At 37.4% G+C, this 26704-nt stretch overlaps 3 protein-coding genes across 5 annotated transcripts in view; 2 read left to right on the forward strand and 1 right to left on the reverse strand.

Annotated features, from left to right (window-relative positions):
- trpm1b (transient receptor potential cation channel, subfamily M, member 1b) overlaps positions 1-11779 on the forward strand; it is a 37783-nt gene extending 26004 nt beyond the window's left edge. Inside the window, exons 8-28 of one of the 3 annotated variants that reach the window (XM_079859726.1) lie at positions 414-588; positions 869-992; positions 2570-2642; positions 2731-2831; positions 2929-3096; positions 3904-4038; positions 4234-4284; positions 4448-4588; positions 4673-4702; positions 4796-5088; positions 5306-5534; positions 6139-6267; positions 7096-7227; positions 7432-7560; positions 7685-7936; positions 8022-8196; positions 8585-8605; positions 8755-8899; positions 9088-9290; positions 9398-9530; positions 9634-11779. In XM_079859726.1, coding sequence (XP_079715852.1) covers positions 414-588; positions 869-992; positions 2570-2642; positions 2731-2831; positions 2929-3096; positions 3904-4038; positions 4234-4284; positions 4448-4588; positions 4673-4702; positions 4796-5088; positions 5306-5534; positions 6139-6267; positions 7096-7227; positions 7432-7560; positions 7685-7936; positions 8022-8196; positions 8585-8605; positions 8755-8899; positions 9088-9290; positions 9398-9530; positions 9634-11113 — 4319 coding nt within the window. In that variant the 3' untranslated portion in view covers positions 11114-11779. Of the gene's footprint in view, positions 1-413; positions 589-868; positions 1275-2569; positions 2643-2730; positions 2832-2928; positions 3097-3903; positions 4039-4233; positions 4285-4447; positions 4589-4672; positions 4703-4795; positions 5089-5305; positions 5535-6138; positions 6268-7095; positions 7228-7431; positions 7561-7684; positions 7937-8021; positions 8215-8584; positions 8606-8754; positions 8900-9087; positions 9291-9397; positions 9531-9633 lie in introns of those variants that run through there. The other 2 variants (XM_079859727.1, XM_079859728.1) reach the window with 2 other exon arrangements.
- Positions 11698-23460, reverse strand: LOC307151621 (ras-related protein Rab-8B). The gene is made up of 7 exons (XM_079859730.1): positions 23256-23460; positions 19841-19901; positions 18286-18346; positions 14815-14892; positions 14484-14573; positions 14146-14262; positions 11698-13568 (listed from the first exon to the last, which is right to left on the reverse strand). Exons 1-7 carry the CDS (start codon positions 23377-23379, stop codon positions 13476-13478), a joined length of 624 nt encoding a protein of 207 aa, XP_079715856.1. The 5' UTR covers positions 23380-23460; the 3' UTR covers positions 11698-13475.
- A 1204-nt stretch (positions 23461-24664) lies between these two features.
- On the forward strand, positions 24665-26337 carry rps27l (ribosomal protein S27 like). Its single transcript, XM_079859731.1, has 4 exons — positions 24665-24770; positions 25663-25771; positions 25861-25971; positions 26127-26337. The coding sequence occupies exons 1-4, from the start codon at positions 24765-24767 to the stop codon at positions 26153-26155; spliced, it is 255 nt and encodes an 84-aa protein (XP_079715857.1). The 5' UTR covers positions 24665-24764; the 3' UTR covers positions 26156-26337.
- The last annotated feature ends 367 nt before the right edge of the window (positions 26338-26704 follow it).

Below are 26704 nucleotides of genomic sequence, written 5' to 3' on the forward strand. Positions count from 1 at the left end.
ACAGGTTTGATCAAAGCTTTGCTGTCTGTGACCTGTGGGTTTCCCTTTGTCATCCTATGCCTGGAGCTTGTGATAAGGCAGGGACAGCAAAGGGAGGCTCAGCTGTCACCACTCACATCGTCATCGGCTGATCTAGGATCAGACCCGGGAGCAGCAAATTAAAATGATTGTACTCCCCACATTTCTGACTTTTAAATACCACTCCTTTTGTTAATCACAAAAGGGCTTTTTGATTTTTTTATGTGCATGCATTTGGAGTAATTGAAAATAAGATTTAAAAAACAACACCCAAAAGGCTCAAACATTCAGGCTAATGTTTTGTAATAGTATTATATTGATATGTGCACAATCCCTGTACTAAGAAAATCAAAACGTTTAGGTAAGTGAATTGCTTTTTTGTGTATGTGTGTTAGGATTGGGCCAGGGTGTACCGGTGGTGTGTCTGATTGTGGAGGGGGGTCCCAATGTCATCTCCATTGCCCTGGAAAGCCTGCGTGAGGAACCGCCTGTGCCTGTAGTGGTTTGTGATGGCAGTGGTCGAGCCTCTGATATTATTTCCTTCGCCCACAAATACTCAGAGATTGAAGGGTGAGTGTTAATAATCATTAATAAACAGATCTCTGGAATACGTTACATGATTCTGATTTTTCAGTCGCAAAATCCCATAATTTTTTTTTTATTTATTGATGCATAGATGTAACCTTTTGCTTCACCCTGAAAGGGTCCCGGTTGGCCTTTAGGGGTTTATGTTCCAACAATGACCAGCTACCTGAACATAATCCCTTAAATTTCTAGTACAGACCCATCATTAATAGGAACACTGATAATCAGTTGCCCAATCTGTTCATTATCAAAACTGTATTTTCAGACTGGTAAACGAGGACGCAAAAGAGCAACTGCTGGTCACCATCCAGAAAACCTTTAACTACAACAAAATGCAGTCGGGGCAGATTCTGTTAATGGTCATTGAATGCATGAAGAAGAGGGAGTTGGTAAGTATTTACAATGGCTTAAGATCATGTAACAAATGTAGACCAACATTCATTAAAACAAAACCATTCATTTTCTTTCTTGATGAAATAAAAACTTTAACCAGTCTAAGATGCTCTTAGGTTGTCTCTCAGTCTGGTCAGGTTTTCTGGTTTTAGATTGGCTTTTCAGCTTGTTCTAGAGAGACCAGTTTGGCCAGGCTGGGAGACCAGCTTGATCAGACTAAATATTGAGTGAATATGTTTTGTGCAAACTTTCATCAATAAACATTCCCATTCATTATTCATTTTGTCATGTGTTTTTATTCATGTGTCTGTCTCATGCATTCATCTACATCTGCTCCCTAGTTGTATTAATCAGGTACATCACATCACATCTTTACTTTTACATGTAAAGTATTTAGCAGACACTCTTATCAGAAGCGACTAATGATTTTGCTTCACATATGAGACCGTTGTGATTAACAGATGACAAGCATGCAATTTACAACATTATCTGGTAGAAAAGAAGTGCTTTCTGAGTCCATTAGTTAGAATGGACTTCACAATCACCAGATATTTACCCAGTGACCCAGTGCTCGGCTAATGGTAATATTTGTGCCGCTGCAGCTTTAACTGAGGGTAAGTGATATGTTAAGTATTTAGTAATACTGCTTCAGGACAGGAGATAATCTGTAGCTCTATACATCTGGACTAGGATCAGTGAAGTGCCACCTGTTCTTGCTTACCAGCTACGCTCATTCACCCTGTTCCTGAATATGAGCAGATGGGGGAGGGAGGGAGGGAGGGTGGATCCATTTCTCTCTAATCCACACTGTACATCTCCTGCTTATTATAGTGATATCACATCACGTTGTCTGGCATTAGATAGGCTAATGGCTTCCACAACAGTGTTTTACATAAAATGGGATGCTAATGTGTGTTAAGAGCTCAAGTCCATGTACATACATAAAACCTTTGGTGTATATGGATATTAGGGACATAAATGTACTTAAAAATTTCAAGCACACTATTAAAAGTGACTATTGATAGCTTAGCTGATGCTAGTATGAAAACAAGCATGCTAATGTTTCCCCAAGCAATTTGTGTAAAAAATGGTTTGCTTAAACAGAGATTTTTAACATGAAATTGACATACATTCATTCTCAAAATATTAAGTGTTTAGGTTTAGGTGTTGCAACCCAATGTAGCCATGAGATCTAACTGCAGACTCAACCATAAGTTTCTTATTAGCAATGAATGCTAACACTCAGGAGTGTCTTGAAATTAGGCCACTCATCCACGTCAGCGTGATTACATTGAATATTACCGTGCATGTGACTGCAGCTCCGAGGTAATTTAATTTGATACCAGACATCTTAAACAAGGAGAGCAGTATTACTTAATTTGAGAGCTATGAAGTTATGCAGAGTTAATACTTAATTCTGATCAAATTAAGCCAAACATTCATCCATGAAAACAGATCTTCCATTAATTTTCATCACCCTCATTCTGAATGAGCTCACATCCTTGCCCAAAATAAAGGTATTAAAAAGTGTCAAGTGTTAGTTTTGCTGCCCCATTTAACTTGTTATGTGTAGATAACAGTCTTTCGAATGGGCGCTGAGGGACAAGATGACATTGAAATGGCTATCCTCACTGCATTACTGAAAGGTATTGTGAGAATGCTGACCTTCTAAAATTTCACCACAGTTTTGGTCCATGGTTAAAAATGAGCTCAAATGTGTTCATTGTAATTCAGGAACAAACGCATCAGCTCCAGATCAACTAAGCTTGGCTTTGGCTTGGAATAGAGTTGACATAGCACGCAACCAAATCTTTGTGTATGGGCACAACCTACCAGTGAGTGAAATATGTGACTTTTCAAAATATACCCAAGAAATGAGACAATAATGATTTCCCAGAGACTTTTCTTAAGTTGTAAAATGTGTTTTCATAGCCGGCGAGTGCCCTTGCTAGCATCTCCACCAGCACAGCACCAAAAGAAAAGCAGAAAGGAGCAACTCAGAAGAAAGGAAAGGCCAGAGGAAAAAAGGGCAAAGGAGGCAAAGCCAAACCAGAACAACCAGAGGAAACTGACCCCAGAAAGTTAGAACTACTCAACTGGGTAAGACAGTGTGGTCCCTCTGCACCATAATTTCCACCATTATTAAAGTATTTTGTATATAATATAATATAATATAATATAACCCATTTTTATATGAAGTCTTGCTGGTTTTCCTCATGAACATTAAGTACACAAAACTTGAAATGAAAGATTTGTCAGACTGATTCAATCCAGAAACTCCAGAGTTATTGAGTCTGTTGGCTGCGTCCGAAATCGCATACTCTCTTGAGTGGGTACTTATTTTGAATTTGAGTGATTACTTCAGGGCTGCTAAAAAAGTACAGTATGTTCTATATTATTATATGCACACCAGAATCTCGCTGGAAGTATAAGGTCATCCAGGTATTTTTTTGCCTACTCTTTTATTACTGTGAATTTGGAAATACTGCTTTTGTCACATACTGTTTTTCGTCTACTATATTAGGTAAGTATGCGATTTCGGACGCAGCTTAGGTTACCAGTTAATTAAAAGAACCAGATTATAATCAGAGTCATTTGATTGTGAATCAGACTTCACTGTTTGTTCTGTAGGTTTTTGATTCACTAAACAGAAGTGGCTCATAAGAGTAATTTGTTCATGAATCGAATGCAGCTTGCTTAACAGACATTTTTTCTTGCCATTATTTTGTCGTACACTATCTGCAGTAATCACTGGCCCTTAAGTGAGACATTTGGAACAGGGTTTATACTCCACCATTACCAAACTAGATAATCTCGCATATACGACATACTTAGCTTTAAGTTTAGTGCTTCAGAGTGTTTAGCTTTTCCTCACTGTAAATTCTTGCTCACTGTCGCCCTCTTCAGGTGAACTCCCTCGAGCAGGCCATGATGGATGCTTTGGTTCTGGACAGAGTGGATTTCGTCAAGCTCCTGATAGAAAACGGTGTAAACATTCACCATTTTCTAACCATCCCTCGATTAGAGGAGTTATACAACACTGTAAGCACCGTAACCATTATCATTTAGGAGCTTATCACAAAAGAAGCACAATAGAGGATGAGAGCAATTCAATAATCCACTGGAGGAAAAAATGCAAGCCCTGCTGTCATATTTTTTAATATTGCTCATTTTATTACTCAATCATACGCAATCTTGAGTGTGTGTGTTTTGTTTTTGTTTGTTTGTTTTTATCAGAAACTTGGTCCTGCCAACACTCTACATATTGTAGTAAGAGATGTTAAAAAGGTAAAGCTATCTGACTTTAATTCTATATTCTCATTAATTCAACTCGACTGCTTATGTTTTCTGAAGAAAATGTAAAAATATAATATTTTGTGCATGTGTTTTCAGTAAACTTAATATGACGAACATCTCAGGAGAAATAACATTTGTTCTTTTGATTTCAAAGGGGAATCTCCCACCGGATTACCAAATCACATTGATTGACATTGGACTAGTGGTGGAGTACCTGATGGGTGGAGCCTATCGATGTAACTACACAAGGAAAAACTTCAGAGCTCTTTACAACAATCTTTATGGACTGAAGAGGGTGAGACGTTGAGGTTAATAAAACTAGTTAATGTTTCAATCATGTACAAATAGTCTAAATAATTTAATGTCCATTTATTTGTAGCCTAAAGCCTTGAAGCTACTTGGAATGGAGGTACACGTCAAATATTTGACCTTCTTTTAATTATATTCTCTGACAGATCACACAAAATCTTTATTAATATAAATATCCTGCTCACCTCATTAGGATGATGAGCCAAGGTCAAAAGGCAAGAAGAAGCAAAAGAAGAAGAAAGAAGAGGAAGAGGACATTGACGTGGATGACCCAGAGGTCTGTCGCTTCCATTACCCATTTCATGAGCTGATGGTCTGGGCAGTGCTGATGAAACGGCAGAAGATGTCTCTGTTTCTGTGGCAGAGGGGCGAGGAGGCTATGGCTAAAGCTTTGGTGGCCTGTAAGCTCCTCAAAGCTATGGCTCACGAGTCGTCTCAGAGTGAGATGGTGGATGACATATCTCAAGACCTCGATAACAACTCCAAGTGAGTTAATGCAAAGTCCCTTTCAAGTAAGGTTCACTACTATGTAGACAATAGGCATGCAAGTGCAACTGCTAAATGTATGCTAAGTTAAATGCTAAGTGTTATTTTTCCTAAATTGTTTTACAGTGTTACAGTAAATCAAAACAATTGTATTTGTTACTTAAATACTGCAAAATTGTATTTCTACACTGTAAAATTATTCTTCTGACAATTTTAGGGAGTTTGGAACCTTGGCCTATGAGTTGCTGGATCAGTCCTACAAACATGATGAACAGCTAGCCATGAAACTGTTGACTTACGAGTTAAAGAACTGGAGTAACTCCACCTGTCTGAAGCTGGCAGTGGCTGCCAAGCACAGAGACTTCATAGCCCACACCTGCTGCCAGATGCTCCTCACTGACATGTGGATGGGCAGCCTGAGGATGGGTAAAAACCCAGGACTGAAGGTGAGGCATTTCAAGATAATGTGCAGAGTTCTTCATTTGGAAATGTACATATTCATAATAATTTATTTTACTTGTAAATACAAAGCTCTGTCTTGAAACTCTAGATGGCGCAGGCTAAACTCAATCTGCTTGCAATCACATCATTCTCTATAGGGCACAGCTGATTGGTTCCTGCTTTATCAGTAGCCAATGAGCTCTCTGCTCAGCTTTCAAATACTGAAAAATACATGAATGCTGAAATACATAATACAGCTCATAGTGAACAAACATGTGTATTCTATTATATAAAAAAAAAGACTGTTTCAGTCACTCAGTATTTATTTTAATCGTGCTAAAATGGTGTAAGATTTAAGAATTGATAATATAGCCTATCCATTTTATTGTGAATGCATTGAGTGCGCTTACAGAGAACGTCTTCGGTCTGTTTAGGACACGGAGAATTCACAGAAAAATAAAAGTAAACAAAATGTAAAATAAACATATGCACACCAAAGAATGAAACAAAATAGTTATAAGTTTGATATAATATAAAATATACATTTATAATTGGTAGTAAGCTATTTCTTGTTTGTAATATGCATTTTGCTTCTGTCAACTCTTCCAGGTGATCTTCAACCTCTTTTTCCCGCCTTTTATCCTGCTGTTGGATTTCCGTCTGGGTGATGAAATGTCTCATCAAGTCACTGTGGATAATGAGGACAAGAACACCAAAGATCATGATAAGTCCAGCCGGGTAAACTGCACCACTCCTTCTGTTCAAACAAACCCCTCCTCTATTAGATCAGTGTAGTGTACATAAATGAAAGCACTTGGCCTGACATAATACGAGCCTAACCCATCAGTAAAACACACAGGTATTACGTGACACATCCACACATGATGTAGATAGAAAGCGGAAGGAAAAAAATCAATTAGTTATAGAAAGCATTTGTGACCCTGGATCACAAAACCAGTCGCATGTCGCACAGGTGTATTTGTGGCAATAGCCATTAATACATTGTATGGGTCAAAATTATCGATTTATCTTTTATGCCAAAAATCATTAGGATATTAAGTAAAGATCACGTTCCATGAAGATATTTTGGAAATTTCCTACTTTTGTGAGTGAATGCAGCACAATTACAAACATAAATGGACAACTTTAAAGGAGATTTTCTCAATGTTTCGATTTTTAGACACTCAGATTCCAGATTTTCAAATAGTTGTATCTCAGCCAAATATTGTCCTATCCTGACAAACCATACATCTATGGAAAGCTTATTTATTCAGCTGATGTATAAATCTCAATTTCAAAAAATTTACCCATGTGACTGGTTTTGTGGTCCAGGGTCACATATAGTGTGCAGATACGTTTACAATCTATTACAAACCGAGTAATTACGGTTAATCTGGTGGGAGCAGTCAGGGAACTCTAGATGAGAGGTTAATGCTGCATCAAACGGCTTCTTAATCTTAAGTTTGGTCTGGTTAAAACAAATCCAGGATGATTTAGTTTTTGGATTTTAGCAACTGCTGTTTCTATGAATCCTAAATGTTGTGAAAATTCCTCATGTTTATCTAGGATGCCAACGCAGATGCAGCCTCTAAGAAAGGAGATGAGGAGGAAGGCGATAAGAAAATGAGGCAGATTCCAATTGGGAGAAAAATCTTTGAGTTCTACAATGCCCCTTTCACCAAATTTTGGTTCAATACTGTGAGTAGAATATTCATTTATCCATTTTCCAAACCGCTTGTCCTAAGGTCGCAAGGATGCCTATACCCAGAACAGATTGGGTAGTATATATTTTTAAATATATTATTTTATGTTGTAAAATAAAATAAATAGTGTATATTTTTGTTATATTATTAATAAAGTAATTTTTTTTTCTAAAATGCAAAATTGCCTTGCATTGGGCAGATTTCCTACCTTGGCTATCTCATGCTGTACAATTACATAGTACTGGTGAAGATGGAGCGTTGGCCATGTTTACAAGAGTGGATCGTCATTTCATACATCATCACTTTGGGGCTAGAGAAAGTCAGACAGGTAAAGATGTAACTATCTCTCCTTAAATCACCAGCTCTAGAAATCGATGCAATCAAGTTAAATCAACTAAGACCCAGTTGTAAAGAGTCAGTTTGTAGCCTATTTCTGGTACTCTCTCTTCCAGATCTTGATGTCTGAACCAGGCAAGCTCAAGCAAAAGATAAACGTGTGGTTGGAGGAGTACTGGAACATCACAGATATGGTGGCCATCGCCACTTTCTTGTTCGGTGTATTACTTAGGCTACAGAATGAACCCTACATGGGCTACGGTCGTGTGATCTACTGCGTGGACATTATCTTCTGGTATATCCGCGTGCTGGACATATTCGGGGTCAACAAGTACCTAGGACCCTATGTCATGATGATAGGGAAAATGGTAACGTAATTCATTGTACTAAAGTTATTATACTTTTAGACCTTGTACACTTGATTATCAACTATATGGACTTTTTGACTTGCAGATGATTGACATGCTGTATTTTGTGGTGATCATGTTGGTGGTCCTGATGAGTTTCGGTGTGGCACGACAGGCCATCCTCCACCCAGATGAGGAGCCCACATGGCGCTTGGCCCGCAACATCTTCTACATGCCTTATTGGATGATTTATGGAGAGGTGTTTGCAGATTCGATAGACCGTAAGACTAGAATTTATAGTAAGATTTTGTTTCCTGCCTCCAGGGTAGATAGATAACAGTCTGATCCACCATTCTAACACCTCACTAATATCTTCATTACCTCTGTGATCCTGTTGTTTGTTGTAGTTTCCCCTATAACTTCATGCTTAGTGGCTTTCAAACTTATGAATGTTTAGTTATTTCAAACTTGGAGACAGAAAAATGTGTTAGTCAAATTGTTGTTATTTCAGTTTTTCAGGCTGTACACACTGCTGCAGTTTTCTAGTTGATTATCCTGCCTGTCTCTTGATTGATATTGTGTTTGATTAATTCTTGTTGCATACATTGGTTTTCAATTGCACTAACTCACTTGTTCGTCTCTATTTTGCCCTTCTGGAATGGCCTGAAGTTTACGCAATGGAAATAAATCGTAAGCACAACGATGAACATTTGACACAATGACAAACACTGTTTTCAAAAATAACACTACTAATGGTATAATGGCATTGGAATTGTTGTGAATGCAAAACAAATTAATCACTGGTACTATAATGTAACAAGAAAGCTTTTTCTAAACAGCCCCCTGTGGAGATAATTTATATGATGAGGATGGGAAAAAGCTTCCACCATGCATCCCTGGAGCATGGCTGACTCCAGCCATCATGGCCTGTTATTTGTTAGTGGCCAACATCCTGCTTGTGAACTTGCTCATTGCTGTCTTCAAGTAAGAATGCTACCATTACAATGTTTTGATGACTTATTTGCATGTAAAAACAAACAGTGTAAGATCGGCTGCAACATAAAGAATAAGTTGTGGCTATTTGTCTTTACCAAAATGTCTTCATTGGTGTATCTATAGTAACATTTCAATGATTTTGATTTGCTAGTTGTATGTGTTTCCTCCCAATAAAGCAACACGTTCTTTGAGGTTAAGTCCATCTCCAACCAGGTGTGGAAATTTCAGAGATATCAGCTCATCATGACCTTCCATGACAGGCCTGTGCTACCTCCACCACTCATTATATTTAGCCACCTCTACATCCTATTCCGCAAACTCTGCTGTCGCTGTAACAAGAAAAAGGAGGGAGAACTGGATGAGAAGGATAAAGGATTAAGTGAGTTTCAGCAAATAATTAGACCAAATTATAAAGAATCAAGATGCAGGTGGTCAAACTGAACATGAGATGAATTTTTGTTTGTATTCTCTGTTTTCATCATAAAGAGCTTATTCTTACCCCGGAAGAGCTGAAGATGCTGTATGAGTTTGAGGAGCAATGTGTGGAGGAATATTTCAGGGAGAGAGAAGACGAGCAACTGTCTTCAAATGATGAGCGTATCAGGGTTACAAATGAAAGGTAAATGAAATACACTAATACAGGTAAACATCTTAAATACCCTTTTGCAAACTTCTTTTTTATGTGATAATCACATTAACATACTCTTCTTGTTCCTGCACAGGGTAGAGAACATGTCCATGCGCCTTGAGGAGGTGAATGAGAGGGAGAACACAATGAAGGCCTCCCTTCAGACAGTGGACCTTCGTTTGGCCCAGCTGGAAGACATTAATGGGCGAATGGTGAATGCCTTGGAACGACTGGTGGGAATCGACCACGCTGAATTGACCCGGACACGCTCAACGGCCTCCTCTATTTGTGACCCCTCTAATCTTCAACGTCACAGTAGCATCAACAGTGCTGATGGGTACAGCCTCTACCGTTATTACCTGGGTGTTGATGAACGTCCACCTGAGGAAAAAGAGGCAGATCAGAGTAAAACAATAAGCACTACAAACCTCAACACAAAGGAATATGGCCAGAATCTAGAGGTAGATGTTCCAGGGGCAAGAAGACGTCTTGGCTCATGTGTGGACATCCGAATCTTCCCTTGTGAGAAGGGTGTTGAGGTTGATGGGACAAAGCCAGAATCACCAAAATCTTCAGTTCCTGACAACCAGACTTCTTCGGATAGTGCCACACAGAAAGAAGTCTTGATGACTGAGAGAAAGAAACTTCAGGCGACTACCTCCTACCCTCTAGAAAAGGTGAAAGCTTTCAGATACTATCCCACAGAAATACAAAGCACATCCCCGCCCACTGTGCGAAAGTATAGGAGCACAATCTCATTTGATCAAGCAAGTGAAAGGGAAGCAAATCAAGAAGGGGAAGGAATGGATGTGTCTCCAGCTACAAGACGTTGGAGTGCTGGTTATGAGTATAAGGTACACCCTAGTCTTTTTGGTCAGATGCCAAAGGTATCAATGGTAAGACCCTTGGTAGACCAGATTGACAAGTTTAGCAACAGTTTCAAGGTAGATCAACATTCTGACCAGCCTGAACAACAGAGGCTGATAGTTTCTACTATAGACAGTAAAGAGGAGATGGGAATGCATGAAGGAGAGAAGACCCTGGACAGTTCGGATGGACCAATGAATCACGAAAGAGTTCAGCTGATAATAGAAGATGGGATGACAAAGGGTGGAGAGCTACTCCCAACAGGGGCGACTGGTATAGAGCCATTGCTGGATGTAGATCAGGTAAACCAGGAAGAAAGAAGTGACGAAGTGGACAAACACCTGAAAGATACTCAACAGAAGATGGAAAAGGATCCAGATGATCCTGAAGGAAGTCTGGGAGAGGAAAAAAGTTCAGAGAAGCAAGATGGAGAGCAAACAGAGGAGAAAACTACAGGTGCCGTTTCCAGTGATTCTGAAGTCCAAGTTGATGGTAGCCACCTGCCTCTGCCAGAGGAAACAATGTTCCTCCCTGGAAGATCCAAAAGCTGGTCCACAAAACCTTGCAAGTCCTTAGGAAACAGTTTGAAAAGAGCCCATGAATCAAGCAGTGAAAGAGACCTCACTGGAGCTTGTGGAGACTCTCCTGATGATCCAGGGAAACCAGCACAGAAGACAACAGATGATGTACCTTCAAACGAGCCGTAGCCATACACAAAGAGGACACTCTTGAAGGAGTCCAATAAGAAGATACATTCCTCAGATAAGAACGATGCACACATTCAATTCCTTTTATGCACCTGTAACACTAGATACTTACATTAGAATTATGTACTCAGGTGTCATAATCAAGTTAAATGAGTAGCAAATCTCTGAAACCATATCATCAACTGTTCATTAATTGTGTGCTTGCACTAAAAGTATTTTCATCATTATATATATTTAAGGTAAAAAAAACCCCATTATATTACAGTATGTAACCTTGCTCACTGTTCTGGTCTTCATTATGCCATTTATGTGTTATGGTTTAGAAGTTTTGGATTGGTAAACAGTATGCAGTATTAGCAACAGTATCCAGTATAATGACAATTAGTGTAAGGCTATGCAAACTGAACTAATCAAGAGACAAAATTAGTCTACCTCAATGCAAAATGTTTGAAGTTAGCAGGTTGCATGCAAGGTGCATTCTGTTTATTGTTGTGATAAGACTGTCTAATAGCGCCATCTACTGTTCTGTATGATATATTGCTGACAAAAATATGATGAAAGTACAGTCTTGGAAAAAATAAGCTGAAAAGTATAAAGATATGTTTATACAGTATTTACTTTGGTTATATGTAGAATAAAAATCTAGAATTAATAAAACCACACTTCAAATTCTTGTTCACATTTTCTTTGTTAAGGTTTTAACATGTTTAAACAAGTATATTAGCTTTTCAGGTAACTAGTTGCGTTATATGTCTCTTTAAAAAGATTGGTCATACAGTCACAAATATGAAAGAAAATACATGCATAACAATGGTCCCATCTGAATATCAGTGGTCATGATATATGCTACATTTGTCAAAGTAAAATGAAAATCATCAAAACATTCTTTCAAAATACTACGGCAGTATCTGTCTAACTCAGATTAATGGACACAGATCCAAGGCTTTAAGGTCCCTAATATCAGCACTAGTAGTCGGAAGTAATTCCCAAATAGGGACATTTTATTGCTGTAATCTGTACTACTTCTTCTGACACAGCCTTTAGTGCAGTTTCAATAGGAGACCAAAATGTCTCACATTTGAAACATAAGTGCTGATTTAACCAGTTGAATTCACCCTGGATCCTTTGACTAAAACAACTTACACACATTGACAGTCAAGCATGAAAATCACATAATACCACTTTTTGGCAACTTTATGTTTCTTTTAAGAGCCTATGGTGAAAAAAAAAAGTAAACCGTAACTAAAAGTTGTTTGTACAGTACTAATATATCATGCACTGGATATTTTCAATCAAAAAATGAAAAAGAGCTAAAAATGTGAGAAATATCAAATTGAAATACAAAAAAGCTCAGTTTCCGTTAATGAATTTACATAAACATGCATCAGTGAATTTCTTTTTTATCATGTTACAAAACATTATACTGTAGCATTAACACAAGGACCCTAGCATTCATTTTAAATGCTAATTAAATAGTTAATGATCATCCTCATATTCAAAGAAATGTCACATAATTTTCACAAATCAGTGCTGGACTGAACTTGAACATAAACCCTATGCTTATAACCCTAAAGCTAAGGATCTACAACACAGGCACAATTTTTCTTATTCCCTTAATACTGATGGTTCTCAGGTTTGACTGGCTGTGTCAGACACTCACTTCCAATGGGTGATTGTGATTTTGCCAAGTAAGACGTGTTTCCCTTTGATACCCTATTCCTTTACCCATCATGCTCTGCAGCCATCATGTTCTATCTTTGCAACCTTCCAGCGGGTGGATTGATGTCCGTCTGTGCTATACATGGACATGTGCCTGTGAGAAGAGCTCATTGAAAACACATGTAAAGTGCTTTTAACCCACTAGTGTTCCAAAAATTGCTTACCTATTACATTTTTTTGAACCAGTGCAAGAACAGTGTATATGCAGTATAAAAGACACTCAGGAACATATTACAACAAAACAGACTCGCTCACTACTTCATAAATATTGTACGCGATACATTTAAGCCTTCAGCAGCAAAAGTTTTAAGCCAGCCAGTGCTGTGTCTATATAGAATATTTTACAAAAACATATCAAAGCCAAACATTCATATTTGATCCATTATCTTTTGACACAATCATCACGATTATCACCACACAACAAAGGAGACGTTTCCTATTGTGACTCTAGCACAGAGTGAACCATGTAAATCTCTCAAAACGGCATTATTCCTCTGTTCCATCTTGAATTTAAGGGCTTGGAAACACGAACCTTCTTGAGCCTGATGGTCCAGCTCTTTTGCAGGGGCTCATGTGATATGTTATACCAGCTGAGCTGCCGCAGAGACACAGCAAGTGAACGTATCCACGCGCTGCAAATGAGTTACAGCAGAGCACACTTAAAGATGCTGTGCTTTTTGGTGCGCTTCTCTGAAATCTTCACCGGCCCCCCACCATCTGCTTGACCACCATCATTCTAGTCAATAGAAAGACAGACACATTTTAATTTTGCTTTGTAAAACCTATAAAAAAAGAAAATAAGTTAATAATATCAGGGTTGTAAAACAAGTAATCCTGAGACTTTTTGTACTTAATTGCTGAACTGACATCAAACTAGATGTAGTAATAAAATAATGGGCCTGTTTTTTTACCCCATGATGTGATATGATTCATTGTAACAGTTATACATGTTTTAAATGATTTAAAGTCCCTCTGTAGTCAATAATTTTATCCCTTAAAACTCATCTTTGATCACCAAAATTACATATTTAAGCGTTTTTTCCTTAAGAAAGATTAATGAATGCTTTAAAAATATATTGTCAGTTCATGTTAGCTAATGCATTAACTAATGTTAACAACTGAGACCTTATTGTAAAGTGTTACCGTTTTTTAACCCACAGTAGTGATTGTTTTAAAATGATTCATAGTAACAATGATTGATGTTTACAATTATTTGAAATCTTTTTTTTTAATAACTATAAGACAATTAATCATATATGATATCCAGTATAATGCATTTGTGTTTTGTTTTGGAAGATTTAGAAAAAACACACCATTTTTCTGTTGAGTCGAGCCATAATGTCTCTGCCAAGGGTGAAAAAGGCCTCTTCGACATTTACACTGGTTTTTGCACTTGTTTCCAAAAACTTAATCCCGTAATCAATAGCAAGCTGGGGGAAAAAAAAAGGCAAAAATTACAACAGTTATTAACAAATATCCAGTATCACACAAACAAGCTCATTCCAAATAATACACCTATAAATACTGTAGGTAGTATTACAATAATGTTACAATAAATACAATATATATTTTTTATTAATTTTAAATGATTTTTTTATACATATATTTGTGTGAAATATTGTAAAAGCGTATAAGATGTGAGATATCTCACTTTCTCTCCTCTCTCTTTGGACACCTGTCTCCTGTCGTTCATGTCACATTTGTTTCCGAGTATCATCTTCTCTACGTCAGATGATGCATGCTGAAATGAGTGATTGAGAAGTTCAGCAGTCAAAAGAAATGTAATTCTCCAACAAACCTATCAAATACTTGAAAATTTATATTTGATATGAATTTACAGAGTGGGTAACAAGCCTATTATACAATGGCCTCCAATTAATTAGACAAGCAGTGTACTGATCAATAAAAAATAAGGACCGGATCTGTTTTATAATGTAAATAATTTTTTACTTTATCAATTGAACATATGTAATGTCAGTAACCTCCTCAATGTTGCGGATCCAGTTTTTAATGTTCTCAAATGACTTTTCGCTGGTGATGTCATATACCAACATAATGCCCTGAAAAGAAAGCCAGCAGAAATATGAAACATCCATCTTCAGCAAACAAAACTTAGACATATATATATATATATATGTGTACACTGCAAATATATTCTTGTTTAGTATTTTTGTCTTGTTTTCCAGTACAATTATCTAATCATTCAAATCAAGATGCATTTAATTAAATAGCTAAATTAATTTAGATATTAAGGTTGAGTTCACACTTGGCAGGTTTGGTTTGATTAAAGTAAACTCTGGTGCGATTGCTCTAGTGCGGTCATTTGAAGAACTCTTAACTTGTAAAAATACAGTATCTATTAGTTAAGATGTAATACATCTATTAGTTTAGATGTTCGTAAGTTCTGTCACAAAATATACGTAAGAAAAGCCCTTTTTTGTACAGTACCTTTCATGAATTTGGTTGCCTATAAGCTATTAAAGGGTAACTCTCGCCATAATTGAACCTAGGCTCTTTTTGTTAATCTACCCGAGTCAAACTTTCATAATAAATATTAAATTAGAATTAGAATGGAAACGCCACTTTTAAGATTGACTGTATTTTCGTTTTAGATCAAAATGCCTTTTGAATGGGAGTGCATGGGGCACTTCTATGAAAGCACCAAAATCGCTATTTTTAAAACACTAAGGAGGCTTGATACAACATAAAACTGTGCTCGAAGTATCACCAGGGGCTCTACACATGAACTTGAGCATTGACCACATTGTTTGTGTACACAAAGTTTACTAAAAAGAAAGGTTTTGTACGACTTACTTTATCAGTTAGTGTTTCCGGTGGCTGGAGTTTTGTCAGTCAAAAGTAGTCGATCTCCGAATGCAACGTAATTAACTGACTCCATATGAGGAAATGTCATGAACTTGTAATTTCGATGAAAGCATGATAACTTAGATAAAAAATTATCCGTTAATTCATATGGAAACAAGCTTTAGGAGCTTTCCATCTTTACTCTCCTCATGTTACGTTGCATTCGGAGATCGACTACTTTTGACTGGGAACAGAAATAGACTCTGTGTCAATGAAAGCGCGGCTTACATCACAGCACACGCTCTCCATCCAGCGCCTAGCGGCGTCATTCAAAGTTGGCAACGTCACTCCTCTCAAAATGTTTCAGAGGATTCTGGGCCACATGGCATCGGCTTCAGCAGTACTTCAGCTGGGTCTGCTACAAATGCGCCTCCTCCAGCACTGGCTAAAGCCCAGAGTCCCGTCTCGTGCGTGGACATCGGGTCATTTTCGTCTCAGGGTAACTCAGGGCTGTATCGAAGCCCTGAAACCTTGGAAGTCAGCCGACTGGTACCAGTCAGGCGTCGACATGGGGATGGTCTCAAAGCTAAAAGCAGTCTTGACAGATGCTTCCAACCTCGGTTGGGGCGCCCTCTACTAGGCGGCTTTACGCCTTGAAATGGTCAGTGTTCTCTAGCTGGTGCTCAGCACGGAACATAGAACCACAATGCTGTGGAGTATCGGAGGTACTCTCCTTCCTCCAAGAGCTCTTGGACGCGGGTAGATCCCCTCCACGCTCAAAGTATATGTGTCGGCCATAGCGGCTTTTCTAACGCCAGCGTCTGGTCAATCACTGGGGAGAAACGACCTAGTCATCCTAGAGGCCATGAAAGGTGACCCATTTGAACCAATGCAGACCATAGATTTGAAATATCTCTCACTCAAAACCGTCTTCCTGATGGCTCTCGCCTCAGTCAAGCGTGTAGGTGACCTGCACGCGCTCTCCGTGAGCGCTACCTGTCTTGAGTTTGGGCCTAATGATTGTAAAGTCATCCTCAAACCAAGACACGGTTATGTTCCTAAGATACTTGCCACTCCGTTCAGAGCGCAAGTTATTTCTCTGTCAGCTCTCCCTATATCTGATGACGAGAGGGACGCAAATGTTCTCTGCCCTTTTAGGGCTCTTAGGATTTATGTGGAGCGTTTTGCTGTTTTCAGACAATCAGAACAGCTCTTTGTATCCTTTGGTGGCCGCACTAAAGGTTTGGCTGCCACTAAACAGAGCCTTTCACGTTGGATAGTCGACGCTATTTCATTGGCTTACGCATCCAAGGGCCTCTGTTGCCCCCTGGGCGTCAGAGCTCACTCTACTAGAGGCATGGCCTCGTCCAAGGCTTGGTCCAGTGGGATTTCACTTCAGGATATCTGTATGGCGGCAGGCTGGTCCTCTCCGTCTACATTTATCAGGTTTTACAACCTAGAAGTTCCCGCTTTACAGGCTAGACTGTTAACGGTTTAACCATGCTGCTGCAGTTACTTGCCTGACTTAGATCTGGCATGACTGTAGTATAATGTCTCAAGCATTATTCATTCAAGTTAGTTTCTCGTCTTATGAGCCCCGGGCACTTGCCCTGGGACACTGACTGACAAAGTTTTTTCTTGAGCATGCACAGCGTTTTACACGGGGTTCCCGTAGCGTAAGCTAAGGCTTACGCAACACGAGAGTACTCTCGAAAGGGAACGTCTCTGTTACTAACGTAACCTCGGTTCCCTGAGATGAGGGAACGAGTGTTGCGTAACCTTGCCGTGCTTGTGCTATGTTATGGTATCGCATCAGTTGATGAAACCAAGGCAACTATGGACGGCGCGGGTTATATAGCCATAGCCAAGCCCATTTTGGCGGCCCGTGGCGCGCGAAGTGCCCTCATTGGTTCGTGCACCACAGCTACCTCTCCATAGGTTGCAGCAGTTGCCGCAGAGCAGCCAATAAGCGTGCTAAGTCGTCTCGCTTAGGTCTGTTTGCTGCAGCAACTGCGTTTTAAATTATGAAAATTATAGGATAATTTTGGCTACAATCTTCTCGAGAAAAGGGGCTTTCCCACAGCGTAAGCTAAGGCTACGCAACACTTGTTCCCTCATCTCAGGGAACCGAGGTTACGTTAGTAACCGAGACGATTTCCAGTAATGAAATTTGAATTGGATTTCAAACCACATTTGAATGTAGCTTGAAACGGATTTGTACAAATTTCATGTGACTTTTTTGCCATTCACACTTGGTAAATCTGCTCGGATTTCAATCAGATATGCACAAAAATCGGATTTGGACTGACAGTCGGAACAAGGCTTTAATCCGGACCAAAAGAACCAAGAGAAACGAACTACAAGTGTGAACACACCCTTGTCTTGTATACAAAAAACTAGATCAAAATTTAGTTTATACTTAATTATACTTAAAATATTTGATAAAATATAGAATTTAAAATTATACTTAATTTTTATTTTATTTACTTTTTTTCAGAAAACAGTAATTTTGCTTCTCATGTAAATGTATCTTGGTTTAAGAATTTTAGATATTTGTACTGGAAATCAAGACGAAAGTACTGAGTAAGATTTTTTTTTTGCAGTAATGTCAAATAATATCAGTAATGTCACTCCCAGTAGTGTCTTACCATAGCGCCTCTGTAATACGCCGTGGTGATCGTCCTAAATCTTTCCTGCCCTGCAGTGTCCCTGTAAAACAACCAGACAGTCACACGCAAATACGCATCCTCACCTCGTTCCTTCCGTCTTTTGTCACCTCGCTCAACCTCAACACTTCACATTGGTTTGCGGTGAATCCCACCCTGTTCTTTCCTATATTTTTATATAAACATCCTGTAGAATGTGCAGATAGAGGGCACGGATGTCCATGACACTATTGTCTGCACGTCTCATCCTTCATTAGTCTGCTTGACAGGGTGTGTGAGCATTATGACTGTTACCAGGAAGAATAGCCACAGTGTGTGATGTCATTTCCTTCTTACTTATCAAGTACACTCAAGGACCATTATAATATCAGCACTTAAGGATCCCAAAAACCTTCGTATAGTGCCTAGATATTAACTAGCATATTGCTAGCACATGAACTGGTTTCTTTAACTGTTTTATCTTTTGTTTTGACATATTTCCAGTTTAAAATGTATGAGTGTTAGTGAAACCAAAAATAACAAACCATGATTAGCTACTTGCTATTGGTAATCATAGGCAAGTTAGTTGTAATAAAAAGAAAGTACACTTCATTGTATTGAATGTGCACTTTGTAGTGTTCTTCAAATCTTAAAAGTGTTTTTAAAAGACAGTACTTGCAGATAATATAATATTAATTAAATAAAAGGCCACTTAAGTGTACTTAACACACTTATTTGATGTACACTTTTCGAAAAGTGCACTTTGTAATAATGTCACATTCAAAGTTTTACTTTAAAGTACATTTTAAATCATTTAGATGTGTTGCCTAACATGCTAAAGCACACATATATTTTAAATGTACTAAATTGCAACTACATAATTACAAATGTATAATTACAAATATATTTCAATACAAGTTTCAAAAGAAATTACATTAAAGTTTATTTTAGTACATTCAGAAGTACACTTTAACCATATTTCAAAGGCAACGTGTAATTATGAAATTACATATAAAATGTACTTAAGTGGGCCAAATAAGCAGTCTTAAGTTTTACTAATTGCATTTAATAAAAACTATATAATACAATTCATTTAATTGCAAATTACATTTAGTTAAGTGTCTGAAAACATATTCAGTTCGCACTTAAGTATATTATTTTTAAATATATATTTTTTGTAATAAGTACTCCTTTTAAAAGTATGCTAAAGTGTACTTCTATTTTCACAAGTGCATTGTCATTCTAGAGAGCATTTTATTGGACAAAAAATGTGAATATTTGTGTGCAAGATGAATAAAATGTTGGTATGTGCTTTTTTAGCATAATAGCTTCAAAATTAACTGGTATAATGTTTAAAAGCAACAAAACTCCAATTAGGCTAAGTGTAGAATCTGTTCCCTATATTCAAAAGTCTGTTTAGGGTGTGAGTATCTCTTTAAAACAAACCAAGAGTTTACACAGCTTTAAATATCTCTAAAGACGAAGTGTAAATGATGACATAACAGGATATATAAAACACAACTTGGCACTGCATATTAATGACAAACAAATGGCTCACCATATCTGCAGCTTGATTTTCTTGCCGTTCAGCTCGATAGTTCTGATTTTGAAATCAATTCCTGGCAACAGAGAAAAAGAGAAACATCGTCAGATCTTCAGTGACTGGCACCACATGGAATCAATGGTACAATCAATGTTACACTGCAGTGGTGAAGATATAATGAGCTATTTCCAGTTCCTGGGGTTAAACTGCTCCTCTTGCCTTTTTTTTTTTTTTGTCCTGCTGGTTAGTGGAAAATTGCTTGTTGCTTGTATCAGGCAACAAGTTGTGTTTTTTAAAAAACATTTTAGGTTGTTCTCTGAATCTCTGTATATCTGACATCTTAAACCTACTGACGCTGTAGAAAGATGGTTTCCATTCAAGAAATAAACAAGATTTCTAAGCTTATTTATGAAACAAATTCAATAGCAATTCAAAAAGATGCCTTACACTCTTTTTTTTTTTTTTTTTTGCCTTACACTCAATATAACTAGTCAAACGGGAGGCTTTGTGATGTGGTTTTCCTGTGGAAAAATGTCTAATGCTACAACAATATAGTAGTTCAACTTCAAGATCTGGGCTGGTAACTAAGAGGTTTATACTAAAGAACAGTTCTTGTTTTACACATAAAACAATCTTTATCTTATGTCATTTTGGCATACAAATACATTTATCTTGTTAGATATGTATACTGGAAAACAAGACCATAATACTGACTAAAGGCCAATTCACCTTAAAAACCATTACTATGAAGCTAGCTATAACAATTCGCGTCGACACCAACACGCACAATAACGTTCTGTTTATTATAAGAACACGCTACAGTTTTGTCATCTGACGCTTCAAATGCTCGAGCTCTCTCGGGATGGATTCTGATTGGCTGTCAATGTTTTTATCGTTCATCAGCTGGAAAAGAATCGTGAAAGTGATTCCAACGATATTGTGGTCGTTATTGTTGTGGTGTGGACTCTGCTATTCTTTTAAATATATATATTTTTTAACTATATCGTTATCATTATCATTATAGTTATCGTCCTTGGTGTGAACGGTACTTAAAGAAACACGGGATACGGGATATTCACCGTATCCCCCAGAGTTAGATAAGTCCACCCTTTTCATCTCCGTGTGTGCCGTGACTCTGTCTGACGCACCCACCGCTAGCCTAGCTTAGCACAAAGACTGGAGGTAAACGGCTCTAGCTAGCATACTGCTCCCAATAAGTGACAAAATAACGCCAACATTTTCCTATTTACATGCTGTGATTTGCTTCGCCTTCTGAGAATATAGTTCCCAGTATGTATACGGTTAGAAGATGGCTGGTATCTCATGTGACTTTGTTATTTGTACACGCTGTGACTATACAAATCACAACATGTAAATAGGAAAATGTTGGCGTTATTTTGTCACTTATTGGGAGCAGTATGCAGTTGGGAGTCGTTTACCTCCAGTCTTTGTGCTAAGCTAGGCTAGCGGTGGGTGCGTCAGACAGAGTCACGGCACACACGGAGATGAAAAGGATATGTTTGGACTAATCTAACTCTGGGGATACGGTGAATAAGCTAAAGTCCCAAAAAGTTGGCGTATTCCTTTAAGAATTTTTTTTTTCTTTTTTTTTTTTTTGATGTTTAGAGACCAGAATATCATATTTGGAGACTTGGGTGTTGTCTGAGAACACCCAAACACCACTCAAACATTTTGTAGTTCATTGGCATTTCAGTCAATGTATATTATGTATATGTATATAGTTTGTATATTACATTTACATTCAGTAATTTACCAGATGCTAAACTACAGTTAAAATAAGGGCCATGACAAGCAATTTATCAAGCAATTAAGCAATATCACAACCCTGAGAGAAACACACACACACACACAGTCACAGGAAGTGGAGGTGGACAGCTCAGAGAAGTGTGGGGAAGTATGCAGAGTGGCCACAACTGGGGTCATGGACGTCCTGGCACAAGAAAGCAGATGCCAGTCAAATGCTCCACTGCATTGGCGGAAGAATGCTGAGATGGGCTGAGTGAATATCACGAGAACATGATGGGGATTCAAACAGTACAGCTCTCTGTTCACGGTCAAGTCTACTATGACCCCGCACAAAGGAACCATACTTTCCCCAGCACTCCGTCCTGACGTTGTCATCAAAATATTGTTTATGCAGAGTGGCCGTGATGATTTCTAACATCTAAAAAAAAAAAAAAAGCTACTTTTTTTCAGGGAAATTGCTGATTTGCAGATAAATGGGATGTAAATACAAATGAAGTCTGAAAGAAAGTCGAGGCTCTGAGACCCCATTGCAAGACAGCATTGCAAACAAAGGCAGAGGGGGGCGGTGACGTTTTAATCAGATGGAAAAACTGACAAAGGAAATGACTAAACTCTCTGTGCAGGCAGACGAAAGACAACTGTGCAGCTTTCACACACACAATGCAAAAAGTATCCTTTAAGCAAGATAAATGTGCATGAGAAGTTCAATTGTATAAGAAATTAACACCTGTTATCAATTTCTTTTTTTTTATCGTATATGTAACAAAATGATATGAGGTTTATGCTGACAGGGAAAAACAATTATAGAAAATCTATTTGAGAAAAGCTGATAAGGTTATTTAAGCATTTGCAATTCATCCTGTACGCATTTGAACATTATTTTAGGTTTTCTGCGTCAAGAGGAAGCATGTTCCTTGTTTGTCATCATATGGAAAACAGCATATGGTTTTAAACCTGAACAGTGAACACTACAGCAAAACATCTAACAGCAACTTACTAAGTAGCGTGAACTCAATAATACAGTTAATGTTTCTCTTGTGTAGACTCCTGTATGAACTTGTAAGGCCATTAGTGAGCAGGGTTTGACAGGTTAAAAGTAGATACAGCTGTGGTCAGCAAAATATGACTCTCACACCTTCACCGACAGCATTGTTTTCAGAGTATCTCTGTGGATCTGTATCAGATATAGATAGACTCTATCCATCTACCTATTTATTCATCTATCTATCTATGATTATTTACCTACATATTTTATTAGTTAATACTAGTTTTTAATATTAATACTGATTTGTATAGAAATAAAACCACATAATACATGTAAATTATATAAAATTTTAAAATAAAAACAATTTATACTACACACACACACATATATATATATATATATATATATATTAAACAAAACATTATGAGAAATATATATTTTAATTTGTATACATGAGCTATGAAATCAAAGGCCTATGCATGTCTAAATAAATCTAGATGTTTTAAACAGAATCATTTAATTAACTGAAAAAACCACATGTGCTTTTCAAACCTACTTTATCAATGCAAATTAAACTAGAAACTTAATTATTACAGTTTTACTGTATCTGAACACTATATCCCTGCATATAACGGGACACCGTCCAATACCTTCTACCCAGATCACCGGTGAACTGACCGATTGTGGAGATGAAGGTGGTGTTAAACGCGTCCTCGCTGAATCTGAACAGCAGACATGTCTTTCCCACTCCACTGTCTCCAATTAGCAAGAGTTTGAAAAGGTAATCGTAAGTCTTCGCCATTTACCAAGCCAGTATTTCCTTAATGAATGACAGTGCACAGTTTCCCTTGTTCATGGCATTGACACAAAAATCATAGGGTCTCGAGCGAGGGCGGGGCCTCGTTGTGTGACGTCAGCGCGACGGCACGTACGCGATTGGTCAATGTAGTTTCTAGGAGGACAGTTTTTTCCTTTTAGGAGGCCAGTGACACGGTACTCTAGGAGCCCATAGACATAATTATGTCTACGTAGGAGCCCCCTAGATACATCACGGGTGGTTATAGAGAAAGCACTGCATATATGACAAAAAATAATTAATCTATTGTGTGGCTTAACACATTTTTGTAAGAAGGATTTTTTTGTCTTTAGAAAGTCTTTGGACATCAAGGTTCACTTTTCAGAAGAAAAAAATCAACATCTGTCATTTGGTATTCAATAGACCTATGATATCTATCTATCTATCTATCTATCTATCTATCTATCTATCTATCTATCTATCTATCTATCTATCTATCTATCTATCTATCTATCTATCTATCTATCTATCCTTAAAGGATGTTCCTGGTCGTATTGTTAGGGTTAGAAAAACCCTGGTCTAGAAAAGAATTGTATACAGTGGTAAAAAAACAAAAACAAAAAAAAAGTATAATCCTGCCATTTAACAGCCACTAGGGGGCATAGTCACTCGACCAGATTACTGTAAACAGATTGTACATAACAGATAGATTAAATAGTAGATGTACGTCTAGTCAACGTTCGTTATTACGCTTCAATCAAAGAAGAATAAAGAAGAACAACAAGTAAACTAAATCAATGAAATGTGTTTTGTAGTGGAGGAAGCTGCTAAGAATAAAGAAATGAACTGCATCTTAGGAGCTCTGAGAAATGTCAGGGTTGCCAGTACGGGAAATATCAACCCAAAGGGTCTATTTGTTTTGTTTTGTTTTATTGCAATAGGAAATTATACAGCTTTATCATTTTTTGATAGATAGATAGATAGATAGATAGATAGATAGATAGATAGATAGATAGATAGATAGATAGATAGATAGATAGATAGATAGATAGAATCTGATACAGATCCACAGACTCTGGAAATTGATAGATGGACTGACGGACGGATAGATAGACAGACAGACAGATAGATAGACAGACAGTTAAGGTACGAAAAGACGCATACGAAAATTTCGGTTCAGACTCAATGTTCAAGAACCTTTAGACAGACAGATAGTTTTACAGGGGTCACATGTACAAAGGAGTGTTTTATTGTTGAGCATGCCTGGGCATGTCTGATCAGATTTACTTTATGAAGCTGCGCGTGGCAACCCTGCAGTTACCCGAGCGAGGAGGAAAGCAGCAGACACACATACACATCCACACGAATGCGAAAATCAGCAGCTCCCGACAATGCCTGTAAGTGGACTCAGCTAGACAACGAATCTTGCATTTGACAGTTGTTAATATAGATTATATCGTCTGCCGTTTTAATATTAACCCAGCTGTTTATTTTAACCGTGCGATAGACATGGGGAAAGTTTTTGACCTCACATGGCGCTGGTTCAGTTAGGCCTAATGTTTCACTTTACACGAGGAACATTTCAACTGTTACATTGCACCGAGCAAAACGATAGATTGAATCAGATTGATGTTTCATTTTTTTTTTAAAAGTAAGCCATTATAGTTTTCAGACTGACAAAGAGGGAAATTATCTATATGGCTGTTGAACAATGTTGTTTTTGTGTGCTGAAGAATAGATTGCAGATTTTCTAATTAAAAGATTAAAGTAACTGTCATATTGTTGAAGGTAATGTATAGTAACATTGTGTGTGTGTGTGTGTGTGTGTGTGTTTGTGTTTGTTTATGTATACGTGTGTGTGTGTGTGTGTGTGTGCCTTTTTTTTATAGTGTCCAAAATTAGCATTGACTACATCATAATCAGTTATTAATATTTTGTTGGTTCTCTGTTGTTTTTTTGCATGTTTATAATTTCTCTATATTATAGCTTGGCCAAAAATCATGACAACTCAATTTGGCATGTTTCACAGCTTATCACAAATAAAACAATTGACTCTAAGCACAACTACGCAATATGCTTACACAACCTTTAATACATTTTTAATATTAATAATGTTTAAATAAAAGGTGAAAATGTCAAAGTCCAAGGCCGGACATTACTTTTGGCCACTACTGTGTTTGTGTGTATAATATATATATATATATATATATATATATATATATATATATATATATATATATATATATATATATATATATATATTTTCTTAATATATTCTTATTGTAACAGCTGGCCAAAGATCTACTCAACCCGTCCTTTGATTTTGAACGAAGGCAGCATAAGAAGAAAAGGCTTGTGCAGAGTCCCAACTCGTACTTCATGGATGTAAAATGTCCAGGTTTGAGATCTATAGAAGAAACTTTGTTTGCCTTATGTGTAATATTTCACTTGTAGAAAATGTCATCTTTTCTGCTTATTTCCATGTAGGTTGTTATAAGATCACAACTGTGTTTAGTCATGCGCAGACGGTTGTGTTGTGTGTTGGGTGTTCAACCGTTCTCTGCCAGCCAACAGGAGGAAAAGCTAGGCTGACTGAGGGTGTGTATTTATTTACTGTATGATTGTAATATGTCCAGGGTTACTGTTGATTTTGTATTTTTGCATCAGAAGTTACTGAATATAATGTTATCTGATGATACAGCATCTCATATTGAAATATGATATGAAGCTACATGTTTTCTTTTTCCAAATAGGTTGCTCTTTCAGAAGAAAGCAACACTGAGAAGGATGAAAAAGGAATGATGCTTTGAATACAAAGAAATTGTGCAACTTCTTAATGCCTTACTTTTTCATTGATTACAATGATTGAACTTTAAATGTGATTATGAATGGTGCATGGCAGGTTCTTTCTACCATGTTTATCAGTTCAGTGGTTCTGAATAAAGATTCTTCTGCATGATACAACTGCATCCTGCAATTTAATTCTGTGTGATGTTTTACGTTTAATTTCTCATCTTGTGCAATAATCAGCTTGTTCATGTTATGTCGTTTTTACCCTCAAAGCTTTCAAAGTTGTTGAGGATATTGTTATCCTCGCCGTTAATTAAAGTTTGGGGTTAGAAGATTTTAAAAATGTTTTTATGTTATGAATTCTTATGTTTGTTTATTTGACCAAAATATAGTAAAAACTTAAATTGTCAAAAGATCCTTCAGAAATCATTCTAATATGATGGTGCTCCAGAAACATTTGTTGAAAACAGTTTTTTGTGGAAACTGATACATTTCTCAGGATTATTTGATGAATAGAAAGTTCATGCTAAATAAATGTATG

Source organism: Squalius cephalus (genome assembly GCF_949319135.1).
Source record: "Squalius cephalus genome assembly, chromosome: 23".
Taxonomy (NCBI): Eukaryota; Metazoa; Chordata; class Actinopteri; order Cypriniformes; family Leuciscidae; genus Squalius; species Squalius cephalus.